Source organism: Gambusia affinis, linkage group LG09, assembly GCF_019740435.1.
Source record: "Gambusia affinis linkage group LG09, SWU_Gaff_1.0, whole genome shotgun sequence".
Taxonomy (NCBI): Eukaryota; Metazoa; Chordata; class Actinopteri; order Cyprinodontiformes; family Poeciliidae; genus Gambusia; species Gambusia affinis.
This window is the reverse complement of record NC_057876.1, coordinates 5,272,285-5,286,439: the sequence shown is the minus strand read 5'-3', so window position 1 is coordinate 5,286,439 and position 14,155 is coordinate 5,272,285. Positions and strand designations below refer to the sequence as shown.

Sequence of the window (14,155 nt, the reverse complement as noted above, 5' to 3'; positions counted from 1 at the left end):
GAGTGGGAAGAAGCTCATGCCTAGGTGCATGCCTGCTGTGAAGAAAGTCGAGGTCGCTGATGTGGACAACAAGCCCGCCGAGGACGACATCAACGATTACCTCTTTGGCTTGGATGACACGGAGTGACAAAGGCAACAGAAAGTGATGTGGAGGAATTATTTTTACAGTACCAGAGAAAGAATGTCTTTTTCTTTTTAGAAAATTATACTGACTGTTGGATTCTTTTAATGTTCTATTTCGTGTAGGCTTCGCCCTTTAAGGCTATCGCTAGTGGGTTTATCCCTCACGCGCAGCGCAGTACTGAAAAAAGCTTAGTCCTCGCCCACCTACTGGATGGGCCCCTCCTCGGACTGTATAAATAACAGTTAGACCGGACAAACGGATCCCTCTTTTTCTTCAGCGTAACACAGCACTGTCTTAAGAGCGAATATGTTTTTCTAGCGGTACCGTTCGTGCCCGTCTTGTCAGTCAGATCTACGAGGGATGCCTGGGCCCCCAGCACCCCCGACCTCGCCCTGACGCCTCGGCCCTCTTGCCGTTCCTGTGCTCTCCTCCCGCTGGAGGAGAGGAGAAGGTGGCTAGCCTTTTTTAAGGCTGGCGTTCGGTGGGGCGAAAGGCCCACGGAGTCCGGTCGCTGCTCGTGGGCAGATGCTAGCTACGCTGAGCGGGAATCAGATGATTCCGCCGGCAGAGAGGACGACAGCAAAAGCAGTAGCGGTTCGGATGGTGGAAAAGAGGCGGCTGAGCGGATGCTGACTCAACCCCGCTCCCCGCTGTGGGCTCACTCCTCCTCGAGCTACCTAGCTTGATCGAGGAGGCGGCTAGCGCTAAGGGGCTTCCCGTCCCCCAACCTCCCCCGCCACAGTTCGGCTCCGCCCCGAGTCGCCATCCGGTCCCCATCTGGCCTCAGTTTCCCGCCGTAATGGCCTACAGAACTGAGGCAGTGGCCTCAGTGTTTCCTCCACTAATGCGCCTGTCTCCAGGGTGGAGGGGTTCACACAGCTGAGTTTTCTCTCTATCCCCCCTCTGGATACCGGCCTCGCTTAGTGTTTGGGGCCAGGACATCAGAATTAGTCCAACGGCCTGTGCCAGCTTCTAAGCACATCAGCTGATTACCAGGTTCTCTGACTGGGCCCACCAGTGTGCCTATCAGATAACGGCTGCCACCAATAATGCCCTTAGTTGGTATGTGTCATTGACATGCTGAAAAGGTTGTTGGTACCACCAGGGAGAGAACTAAAACATGCAGGAGGCTGGCCCTCCAGGACCGACTTTGGACACCCCTGGTATATGGCATCTCTGAGTGGGTAGAGGAAGCTGCCTTACCAGAGGAGCTGATGAACTCTCTCTGCAAGGTGGCTGACGCCATACTCAATCTTTGCGCCTCCTCAGCGATTTGTTCTTCTCAAGTTCCTGTCTTTTAAAACTGCACTGCTGTTGGTCCTCATGTCTGCAAAAGAGAGAGCGATTTATCCGCACTCTCTGTTGCTCCCTCTTGTCTCAGAATACGAGGCGACGGCAGCTCAGCTGCGCTGCGTCCCAACCCTGCTTTTACTCCTAAAAGCATCACAAGCTCGTTCAGATCGAGGGATGTAGGAAGAAGCTGCATCTCGCACTCTCTTGTTATGTAACCCACCAACGATAGCCTATACTCATAGCATCTGGGGTTACAATATGTTACCAACGTTTTGTATCTTGCAAATCTATCCTTTAATGTTAGGATTTTACTTTTGTTGCCGAAGTTTAAAGCCATGCTAGTAACCAAGAGGTTTAGAAATTATGCTGAATATCATTAGCTCTGGGTGTTTATTTGATGCAACATCTCACTGTAAATTTGTAAGAAATGTTTCTTTTAATTTTACCAAACATTTTACTGCGCTGTCACACCCCGACAAGTCAAGCACAATACACACCAACCATCTGTCATACCACCAAACACACACAACTATCCTAATAAAACCTATTACATTAAACAATGCATACTGGCTGTTGTTAATAGTCTAAAATAGAACTATTCATTTTCTTACACCTTTGTCACTAATGGGGTCGGAAGGGGTGCTGGTGCCTATCTCCAGAGAGGTGGGGTACAGCCTGGACAGTCTGTCACAAATACATATACAAATATTGGCAGCAATTTGGGAATCAGAGATAAAGTTTGTAATGGATGAACATGGATGTTGGACTGAATGAGGGAAGCAGGAGCAACTGGAGGGAACCCATGGATACACGGAGACACTGTGCCACCGTGCAGCCCTTACCTTTTTAGAAAGAACTACTACTACTATTTAAATATTTAACTAATAATAACTAATACAAATGAGCAAATACAAACTATTGTATTACAAATACAAAGCTGTTTGTTTCTTCAACATCTCCCTCTGTTTTTGTCTTGGTCCTTGTTGAGTCCACCGTCTCACAGCTTGTTTCTTTCTTCAGGACCCATGGTATAAATTCTGGCTCAATCGTTCTCTTTATTGGCCCCAAATTGTACGTCCAATTTCCAAAGGTGATCGCATCATTTTCATAATAGTCCTCTTCCCATCCAGAAGTCTTTTTAACACGTTTACGCTTGGATGAGCGTTTCTTCTTTGATATATAGGGCCGGTCAATCATTGGAGATGATTCACTGGTCATCAGCGGCGAATCATCTTGCACTTCATTGGAAAAAGTCTCATTAACGGGGTTGTCCAACCAGGCCTGGAAAGGGACCATTTTCGTCTTTTTGGCTATTGAGAAATGATAACGCCCAATATAGTTTCTCAATATCGTTTCTCTGGAGGTGTGGACTCTGTTGAAGCTTTCAGCTTTACATAGGCCAACCTTGTGGAGGCTATGAAGCTAACTGCCAGTGCTGTACACAACCATCCTCCCCATTCCAAAGGGAGAAGTGCAGAGCTGGACCAGCCATGGAAACGTGGCCAACACACGGACTGAACGGCTTCACACTTCCTCCGTTACCATTGCTGAAACTACAGGCGGACAGATGCTGTCGTTCACAACTTCTCCATCTGTTTTCTGATTGGCCCAGTTAAAATTCTGCTGGAGAAAGTCCATAGTAGAATCACTGTATTTTATAAGTGCATGAAGAAGGGAGAGTTGTACGGACATATTAAACCTGGGCCAGGAGCGGGGCGGTGGGGGAGATGATGTGTTCACGTACACCTCAGAAAGTATGTAGTTGCGCTCCTGGTAACTGGGTAGAACATGTACAGCAGGTGGTGGTGTTTTCTCCCTGCTTGGTGAGTTAGCAGCCAGAGAGGAAGGAGGATGAGGAAGTGGTTGGATCAGAGGACTGGACATGACGATGATGATGATGTCGCCGCCTGCTGTGATGCACCAGCAGCTTTTTGGAGAGCGCTAGCCGGACCCCCAGACTCCGGTCATTCCTGACAATGAGATGGGTAACTGCTGGGCTTACTGCGTGGGGCTCTTCAGGAGGGAAGCCAACAGGATCCAGAGAGGAGGCGGGTAGGTAAAGTGAGGCTAGTAGTCGGCTAGCCGAGCTAACTAACCCGACAGCATCCCCTGACCCAGTGTATCCGGTTACTGATAACGCAGCTAAGGTTTTTAGTCGATAAGTGACACGGCAGAATGTGGAGGAAGGCTTCAGTGCTGCTCTGTTCTGTGTCACCACCGGAAGTAGGAGTCGGTTAAACATGAAGGCCGGTCGGTTTGTGCGCTGCTGTTTGTTTTGGGTTTAACCTGCAGCCAGCCGGTCGGTCGGCCTCAGGGGGAATGAAGACCCCACCCCACCGTGTTGTTGACAGCTTAGTCACAAGTTCATGCTAGTCTAGCTTGAACGTATTCGAACACGTTCCCTTTCCCAAAGCAATTCTGAACTTTCACATGTTTGTTGCGCTTTAATTTCTTCTACAACGCCCAAACTGGCTGTTCCTTGTGTTGCGTTCAGGCTGCTCTGTCACCAAACGGAGTGTAAATAATTGATGTTTTAGCCCCATGTCGCCTTCTACACAGCTTCCCTCCTAAGCTTCATTGTAGAGCTTATATAATTGTAGTTTTCCGTCATATTATTGTTTCTTTTGCAAGCCTCTACTTGCAGGTATGACTAGACAGTCATTTAATGAAAGTTTAAAAATGACCGAAATAACTGACTTGTGTTGCCATAGCTTTATCAAAACACGATATATTCTCTGTTTCCTCTAAATATGTTTCAGGGCAAAGTACTTCCGAAGTTCTACTACCGGAGAGCATTACACAATAGAGGTATGACTTGTGGAGTTGATTAATTTTGTCCTTTTGAATTGTGAATATTCAACCCAAGTTTACTTTTATTGTCTTTTTTTTTTTCTTTCTTTCATTTTTCAAGTTTGAAAATCTGGTAGAAAGTGACGAGGTAAGTCAGATTTCTTTTTTTTTATTTAAAATTCTCAGTCTCACAAAAGTATTCAGTGTCGCTTCACATTTTTCACCTCCCGACCACAAACTTTTAATTGTGGAATTTATGATAAACAAACACAAAGTCAGTTCTGTTCAAAATCAAAAATACTTTATCGATCCCAAAGGGGAATGATATGCTATTGTGACTCAAATTATTCAGGATTCTTCCGAGAGTTTCTGTAGACGGTGATGGGTGCGATCTCCTGTAGCAGTTTGTGTTGCAGCGAATTGGAAGAGGCCTCTGATTGAACATACTCTGAGTTTTTAGGACAGTCTCGGGAAAGAAAGATGCTCAGGATTGTCCGTAATTTTTGAGATTTTAATAATTTTTATGTGGCTTAAAACAAATACATGTCACAGTTTTTATATTTTTATTTCTAAAAAAAAAAACATTTTACTTTTAGATATATTTGTGTCTGAGATAAAGTCCCAATAAAATATGTTAATTTGTTGTTGTTTTTCTTATTCACAATTTTGCTAATTAGGAAGTAATTTCATTACAACATAGTGTCTAAGTTGAATAAATTATTACAAATTTAGCAATGAGATGTCATTGCTTGGAGTTCACTGAAAAAAAAACAACCTGAAATCTAAAACACACATCGATATGACTGGTAGAGGGAAGAAAGAAAGAGGAAAAAAAATCCTGAATAAACATACAACTAATAATATATTGCTAAATATACATAACTTAGCATTTTCCATGTAGGCAGTCTGAGGGGACTTTTACTTTCACATTGTCATCAGTCATCATTATCCTGATGGTTATTCTCATTTCATGATGAATAAAAGAAAATAACACAGATCCATTTCTTTACCCCAGAGTTTTAAAAGTGACTAAAAACACTGTGACTGTTTGTTTGCGTTGCAGGCTGAGAGCCCAAAGCCCTGTCCGAGGTAAGCAATCAGGTCCGAATCTAAAAAAATAAATAAATAAAACTCGGCAATATTCAAACTGTGACGTCGCTTTGTTTCCAGGCCCATCAGTGAAGATGAGCTCAGTCACCTCAGAGAACACCGCTACGCTGCTATCTCCGACAAACAAGTCCTCATCGACCAAAAGCTGCGAGTCGAGGTGAGACGTGATGTTTGTGTTTTATTTCTTCAGAGTTCCAGCTCCCATTTCGTTTGTGTGCTTTTAGTCTTTGTTTTTGGCTTCTTTTTTTTAAGTATATCATTATTATTTTTATTTTTTTTGCAGCATTGCTTTGTTTTCTGTTTTGTTAACTTTCTGTTTTGTGTTTGTTTAATTTTGTTTATTTCTGCTCAGTTAGAGGCACAGGAGGAGAAGTTAAGGCTAGAAGAGGAGGCTAGAAATGCTGCCCAGCGCGAGGCCGCCAGGGTGGCTCGTGAACGAAAAATGAAGGAGGTGAGGCAGCACTGAGCGCTCCCTTCTGCTAGTTTACCTTACCGCGTCTCCTCTGACCCGGTGTCCCTATAGGTGGGCCGTCCTGGTTTTTAAACTCCTCCTTTTCCTTCTCGTCTGTGTGTTGTTTTTCTTTCTCGTTTTAGCTGTGTGTGTGTGTGTGTGTGTGTGTGTTTTTCTTTTGCCCTCATCAGCCTGTTTATGTTGGAGCAATGAATATTTCATCTGCATGATTACAGTGCAGTTCTATTCAAGTAGTTGGTTATAGATAGACAAATGATTCTTACCTGTTGTTAAAGTAACACTTGGTGACAAGTTCTGTCTAAGTGGGAACGTCTGACTCACCATTCTCAGAGTGACATTCGCAGACCTTTTTAAAAGAAATTATGTCCTAAATACGCATCAGTTTTGAAAACATGTACAGCTATTTTTGTCATCTGTGGCTAAATAATGAATGAAAACTCACAGTAAAATCAGACCGAATGGAGAAGCATGGTGGAGGGAGGAGCATCATGGGGGAGGGGCTGCTTTCATACACGGCAAAAACACAAAATCTTACCAAGTGTTTTTTATTTTTTGGCTAGTTTCCAGTTCAAGTATCTTAGTATACTTTAAATAAGACATCACTAATCTAAATAACTTATTATCAACATCTGAGTCAATAATTTCTTAATATTGATAAAAAAAAGTGGTAGATCCAGTGGCAGATTATTTCTTATAACACAGGGGAAAATATCTTATTACTGAAATAATCTGCCAGTGAAGCTAGTACTTCTTTTTTTTTTTTAAATCAATATTAAGGAATTATTAACTTAAAGCAAACACCTTTATCATTCTGAAAAGTTACTTATAATTTTTTGTGTGTTATTTCAAGTGTACTAAGATATTTGAACTAGAAACTAGAAAATAAATACTTGGTAAAAATTTGTGTTTTTGCAGTGTATCTTCAAGACCTTGCACTTTCTGGACAAAAATATTGGATACAGGGCTACGAATGTGATCTACTGGGGTTTACAGTATTATTATAGAGTAAATTTGTTGTAAGTAATGATCAGATATCCTTCTATAAGCAGAGCGTTGTGTTTTAGAGTTCAGATTGTTTTATTTGTACTGAGTGCATCATTCAACACTGTTGGTCATAATGTATCTGTTGACCATGATACATTACACAAGTGACTAGAGAGCTGGGTCTCTGGTTCGAGTCTTACCTAAACAACAGGGACGTCTTTGTGTCAATAGGTAAAAACTCATTAGGTCTGTCCGACTTCACATGCGGGGTCTCAGAAGACGGAACACAATGCTGTGTTTTCGTTTGCCTTTGTCTTGTATGGAGAACCATCAGCAGGTTCCTGATCACAGGACCTCAGGGGCCTGCCAGGCAAAAACTCCTCTAACCTCATGACTCTCCATGAAAAGCTCTTTGAGTCAGTAGAGGAATGTTAAACTACACTATAAAATAAATCAGAAGCCACTGTAGTCACACCAGCGCTAGAGTCGCGGGTGAAAACTTGTAGGATTTTGTCACAGCACCATTTTGAACAACTTGGAGCCGTTTGTTGTTTAAAGTACTTTGCAATAATTTAGTTGTGATGAAGCAAAAGTACGAGTTGGTAGACGATTAAAAACAAGGACGAACCAAAGACTTCGTATGAGGATCTAAAGTAAAACCAGGAGCAAACGTTATGCCGAGGTTCCTAATGGAGAGATTTTGCCAGAGAACCAAAAGTGTGTAATGAGTGTCTCCTTTATCTCAGAGATCCGTTTTTCTGGTACAAAGATAATTATTTCAGTTTTGTCTTTTATTTAGTTGAAAGACCTATCAGGTATCTACTGTTTAACAGAGTCTGTGCATCTTAACGAATATTGGCCAATCGAGGTGTACAACTGAATATCATCTGCATAGTAGTGATTATGGATGTATCTAAAAGTTGACTGAATGTCCCCCAACGGGGAGCAAATAAAACCCAAAAATACAGGCTCCAGGACCCTGAGTGTTCCCCAAAATGAAATATGAATAATTACTTCCAAAAATATGTACAGACCACTTCCTGAAACCGTCTTTAATGCTGCGGAAACAAGCTTTATTGATTAGTGTAAGCAGGAAATCTTTGACTTTTTTTAGGAACTGTGCTTGCCAGATTTGCACAAACCTTCATGAAGACGAGTTTAGTGGTGCAGAAGCAGAGAATGTCCTATCCTTGTTATTTGTCTTCCTTACTTTTACGGTCTAAAGGTTTTCAGCTTACTTAAAGAACGTGTAAGCTCGTTTGGTTTTTATTCTCCATCCTGTGGCTTCTCTGGTGTTGGGGACGCATCTGTCTACATGAGACCGACGTTCTGAAACGTTTTCATGTAAACCCCTCTTCTCCGTTTTGCTAACGGCGAGGTATTTATCTTGTTTTGTATCTTCAGCTGCACGCTCAGAGGACGCGGGGGAAAGCAGACGGCTCGGGCGGCGAAACGCAGCAGAGAAAGTGAGTTGCTCGAAGTTCTGTTGGCGGCACAAACGAGATCGTAAGGTTCTGAAAAGGCTCCCAGGATGAAAGATAGAATGGGCGATTACTTGTATCACTCTCTGTCCAGACTCGTCTCTTAAAAAACTGTTTTGTTTTTGTGATTCATTTCACAACTTTTTCCAAGTACACTCCTGATCATATTTTAATGCTGGTTGGAAATTGTCAAAAATGAAAATTTTGCACTGTTTGGTCTTAAGAGTGTTCTAAGTAGAAGAAAATGGGAGTGTGTGAGACAAGAAAAAAGCAATATATTGCTGAAACTTGACTAATAAGCAGATTGTAACTAGAACTGTTTGGACTTAAAGGCTGACAGACTCAGCTGTCCACATTTAGTTTCAGCTCTGCAAGTACCAGGTTTAGGTAAAAGCCTCAGCAGATTTTTATTTAGGAGGATTTGTGTTTGTGTGTGTTTGTTTGTTTTTCTTCTGTGCTCTCTTGAAACTCCTGTTATAGTGATTGTCTGCCCGGCTTTTTTACAGACAAACCTCTGGGGAGGATTTCGACGGCTACCTCCAGAACGTGAAAGCCCAGTCGGATGCTTTCAGGAGCAACAGTGAGTGACTTCAGCTCTGCAACTACCAGGTTTAGGTAAAAGCCTCAGCAGATTTTTATTTAGGAGGATTTGTGTTTGTGTGTGTTTGTTTGTTTTTCTTCTGTGCTCTCTTGAAACTCCTGTTATAGTGATTGTCTGCCCGGCTTTTTTACAGACAAACCTCTGGGGAGGATTTCGACGGCTACCTCCAGAACGTGAAAGCCCAGTCGGATGCTTTCAGGAGCAACAGTGAGTGACGGGGTTTTGCTTGAAACCTGCGCTGTGCTAAAACCAGTTTAAAGCTCAGTTTTTTGTTGTTGTTTTTTTTAGAAGAGAAATGTGTCGTTGCGCAGCTTAGCTACCGCCTGTGTGTTTGCAGGACTTCCCTCTGAAGCAAACGCAGTGACGCCCAACACGGAGTACAGCTGGGATTTCACCACTAAGACCCGCTCCACCAACGACGACGGGACATCGCTTGATTTAGAGTGGGAGGATGAGGAAGGTAACCGGTTGAATTTTAGTGTTTTGTTTCACTTAATCTGCTGTTTTATCACTGGTACCTTAACATAGGGTCTCTATTTGCTGTGAAAGTTTGCTAATTGCCAAGATAAATGTGTCTGATTTTAGGTATCTTATAAACATCTAATTAACTACGTTAACGTTTGTGTTAGGAGCGCCTTTTGCGCTGCCGATAGAGGAGGCTGAGAGACAGACCCGCCCGTTAGGTCAACTCTACTCATTCTCAATTAACAACCATCACCCCATTGTTGCCAACTTAGCAAACTTTGTTGCTTTACTTAGCAACTTTTCAGACAAAACTATTTGAGTCGGCCAAAATCAAAATCGACGGGTCAGGCCAGAGAGTTGCAACCGACGTAGCCTTAATTTGTGATTTTGCTACATAACATGACGTAAAAGCCCCAAACCACTGAGTAACGTCTAAAGCAGGGTGTCCGCGCATCCTTAAAACGTCTTAATTTCATGAATCTCAAGTTAAGGCCTTAAAAAGTCCTTACCTTTTAAGGCCTTAAAAGTTAAGGACTTTTAAGGCCTTAACTTAAGGCCTTAACATTAAGTAAGGCCTTTACTTAATGTAAAAAGTAACTAGTTACTTTTTACATTTTAAAAAGTAACTAAAAAATAAATAAAATAATAGCCTGTCTTTTTTTCTTTTTGCCTAAACATCTTTTGACAAAAAACGACGCGGCAGTATTTCAGGAAGGTGACAATATGTTAATCAAAGTTCTTAAATATTGTCTTGACAGGATTATTTAGTCTCGCATATTCTGTGTGTTGTTTCTTTTTTATTCTCGTGGGACTTTTCTGTCAGGCAAATGTTTGAGTCGCACGCAGACTGGAGACGGTAGAGCCTACCGCTAACTAGCTGCTAACATGTCCTTGCTAGCTAGCTACAGAGCTTTTATTTGCGTCTGTCCTGGATGACTGCACATTTGTCGCCATTTGGCTGGACGGCGTCAATACATTTCTGTGGAGATATGTCTTAAATTCCAATAATAAAGGTCTTAAAAATTCTTAAATTTGAGTTGGTGAAACCTGCAGAAACCCTTCACAGTAATAGTAATAAAGACTCGTAGATGTTGGAGTTGAAGACGTCGTCTTTCCTCCACAGGAATCAACCGCGCTCTGCCGGCCTGGGAGCGGTCTCGGACCGAGGAGGACATCTTGCGGGCGGCCCTGCGGCCCGGCAGCAAACAGGTGACCAGTGGGCCCACCTCGGCCTCCGAGGACTCCAACGCTCTGGAGTGGGAGAACGATTTTGTGAGTACCCACCCGGAGGACGGTGGCGACGCCGAATTCGAAGGGTTCGTCAACCCCGTCCTGGACACCCCCTCAGAGGACGCCTCGGACTCTGGCCTCAGGGCAGAGAACCAGGACAGATAGTGTCCGGCACCAAAGGAGACCTCACCAGCTTTTTGCCTCATGAATCCGAAATGTCACTTCGTCGTAATCCGTAAAGGATCTCTGATGCTGGAGAAATTTGGTAATGGATCCAACACAGCAAAGTCTAAAGACAATTTTTTTTTTCTCAACATGTTTTCAGTGCCTTCATCTGCTACAATATCTGACCATTGAGCATTGTAACTGTCCTTCCTTTTACCGTTTTAAACGTTGCTCAGAAAGTGCTGCTTTCTTTTTTTCTTTTTTTCTTTTTTATTGATGATGATCAGTGCTTGAGTGACCGAACTGAAACCAGATTGTTGGCAGGAAACTTTAACATGACCGGTAACTGTAAAACCAAACAGATGCGTTAGGAGAACAAGGTGTTGGTTTAGTCAACAGAAAGACAAAGTGTCACTTTTACATCCCAGTGTCTGAAGACCAAATGCAGCTCTGAGTCCAGCAATTTTTTTTTATTATGTATACAAAGGGAATATCCAGAAGTCAAAATTTTACCCTCTCAATTTGATCCAACACAGTAAAACAAAAACTGCAGTTTCTGTTCTAGCGAAACAGTTTAAATCAGATTCATACTGAAAGTGTCAGACTAAATCTTTCTGGATTTAGATAAGTGCAGAATACCAGAATTACTTACAAAAAATTCCTCCAAAATGTCAAAAATTAAGAGATAACTTTCCTTGGCTTTTAATAAACTTTCCTTTTATGAAACTGTATGACTCGGGTCAAACCTTTCGTGGCCGTTTCCACAAAATTCCCACAATAGTTTTACTGGAATTCTGGCACCATTCCTCCTGACAGAACTGGTTGCCATGCCAACACATTGACTGTGTTGTCCTTAAGCCGTTTTGTTACCAATTTGGCAGAAAATTTCATTAAAGTTACAGTTGCAGTTTTACTAGTGCAAATAGAACTCCCCATAAATTATTGTAAAAAAACAAAACTCAAGTTAAATGAGACTGAAAATTTAAAATTGGATAACTCATTTCCGCTTTAACTCTCCCTTCTCTGATGACGTTGCTTCAGCATTTCCACATGAATGTTCTTTCCTCACACTTTACTATCCGTTTTGTAAAGCGCACCAGTCCCTCCTGCAACAAAATTAAAATCTCTCCCACACATTTGACACATTCTTATAAACTTCCCGCTTTCCCCTCAAATTAAAATACTTGTACCGATTTTCGTTTCACCCCCAGGACATTGAAAACCTGATCCGTTTGTTCCGGACTGCATTTTGGGAGCTGTAATCTGGGTGTTACGTTGCCTTTGTGAGTCGTGGCCTCTTCCACGTGGCTTTTCAGCCTCGTGTCGTTTGGCTGCGGACCGTGTCGCTCGGTCACCAGCTTCAGCCAGCATCTTCAGAACGTGTGTTGCTTTCGCTGTGGAGTCGAATCAACAGATGTAAAATCGCTGCGCTACAAGGAAGACTGTGTTTTACATCCGACAAGGTACAAAAACCTACTCTGAGAATAAAACGCCCTTGTTTTCACGTAGACTGTTTCGCTGCGATACTCCCAGCACACAGTAATTGCATTCAGCCCCCATTTGGAAGCAGCTCACCCGGTTCACATCGGTTCACCCGTGGAACGAACTGGGGAAACGGTTTGGTAGCTTCACTTTCATAAACACTTGGTGGAGAAAGGATCCTCTGTCTCTAAATGTCAGAGGTCCAACCTGCTAACTCTGAGCAGAGTTCCTGCCTGTGCTTTCCTTTCTCGCTGGGTGAATGAGGCTGACCGCCGCGATCGATTTCAAGACGCAGAGCCAACATTTGAAGGTTTGTTGTTGTTGTTGGGGAGCGGTGATGTAAAACCGGAACCCATTCCCTGTAGAAGCTCTACGAAAGGTTTTTGCCCTTTAGATTTTTACCAGGCTCTTCAAAATATCTTGACTGACCGGACTGATCCTGCTACAATCCCAAAGATTACCACATAATGTAAGCAACTGCATTTAGTCACACTTTCAAATGTATTGGCATTGATTGATTGAAAGGAGTAACGAAAAAATAACAATATGGATGGTTTTGAACTTCATAAATTGGAATTTATTGTGATTCTTATAGGAAACGTATCGCGATAAACAATAAGCGATACGATAAACGCCCACACCTACTTTCAAAGTGGGTACGCCTCGAGGATTTAACCTACAAATGTTCGTGTGTCAGGGCAACCTGTGTGCAAAACAATCTGATTTCAGTGCCGTATGAAATCTTGTCAGTTGCATGCATACATCTCTAGGAAACACAGGACGACGCCCACGTTACACTCAGCACTACAGAACATGCTCTAAAAAGCTCTAAAAACTAAATCAAAAAGTCAGCAATTTCCATAAAGACATTTTTAGTTTAGTTTTTTTTTTCTTCTCGCTCTGTATTCAGTCTTTTGACGCGTTCAGCATCCGTGCATGCTGCATGATAGCCAGCTCCAATCAGACACGGTGTGCCGACGGTGCATGCCTTCTTCACGAAGAGCAATCTCTTCATGACACTGACCTCTCATCAGAAGGACAGTGCTCTGAATGTTGGAACCGTCAAATATGAAATTCTGTTAATCTTAAATGTTTTTCTTGCTGTTGTTCGGCAGTATATTCTGAAAAATTTAGCAAAGCAAAGCAGGATTCTAAAAACTAGCCTGTATTAAGATGATGTCAAAAATCCAAAGAGCAATTCATCAATATCTAATGCCAAAGTGAATTAGAAAATCTACGTGGGAAGGCAAAGCATTTTTTAGAGTGGTGAACATCAAAACGGGACTTAAAACTTCCACTAATCCCATTCCTGTGACGTGTGGGCAGTAGAGGCGCACCGATTCCGGTTTTTGGTTTTTTTTTCTGGCCAATAGTTGATCTTTAAAAAGCCGATTTGAGCCGATATCAATTGTTTTTAAATTTTAATTAAAAAAATTATTTTTTGTTTAGAAAGTTGCTAAATATATAGCGAAAAAGTCAATCTCCCACGTATTGAGATTTTGGTCACCCAAAATTAAGGAAGTCTGAGTCCGGTTCATTAGTGCACCCCTAGCTTACTGTAATGCTGTCGGTGTGTCCAAGTCTGTTGTAAACAAGTTGGTCAGAAAACTGATCATAACTGTTTCTTATATTGTCACAAGAGGTTGTGTTTACTTTTCACTCTGATCACTTTCTTTGGTTGTTTTAGAGGATCTTGAAACCAACTCTCATGTCGACTGGTGGGAGGGAGACAATGATCTGGGAAATGTGTAGAAGACACAAAGGTTAATTTTCAGAATTTTTATTTTTTCTTTAAATCAGTGTAATTTACTGCACCATTTAATAATTTAATTTTAGGTTTTGTTGTGATTGTTGTTTGAACTTTATTTCTTGTATAAATTGTGTAAAAATAAAAAAGAAAAGAAAAGATGTATGATTAAACATTCCTTGTCATGATGAGTTGAAGAAAATAAATTCAT

General features: G+C 42.0%; 2 protein-coding genes across 5 annotated transcripts in view; both read left to right on the top strand.

Annotated features, from left to right (window-relative positions):
* LOC122837216 (cilia- and flagella-associated protein 100-like) overlaps positions 1–1,979 on the top strand; it is a 16,699-nt gene extending 14,720 nt beyond the window's left edge. For all 4 annotated transcript variants that reach the window (XM_044127407.1, XM_044127406.1, XM_044127408.1 and 1 more), the window contains one exon: positions 2–1,979. In XM_044127407.1, the coding sequence (XP_043983342.1) occupies positions 2–127 (126 nt within the window). In that variant the 3' untranslated portion in view covers positions 128–1,979. The remainder of the gene's footprint in view (position 1) is intronic.
* On the top strand, positions 331–14,155 carry ap1ar (adaptor related protein complex 1 associated regulatory protein). Its single transcript, XM_044127411.1, has 10 exons — positions 331–3,469; positions 4,177–4,225; positions 4,329–4,355; positions 5,271–5,296; positions 5,378–5,474; positions 5,670–5,768; positions 8,178–8,239; positions 8,761–8,834; positions 9,193–9,315; positions 10,444–14,155. Exons 1-10 carry the CDS (start codon positions 3,399–3,401, stop codon positions 10,713–10,715), a joined length of 900 nt encoding a protein of 299 aa, XP_043983346.1. The 5' UTR covers positions 331–3,398; the 3' UTR covers positions 10,716–14,155.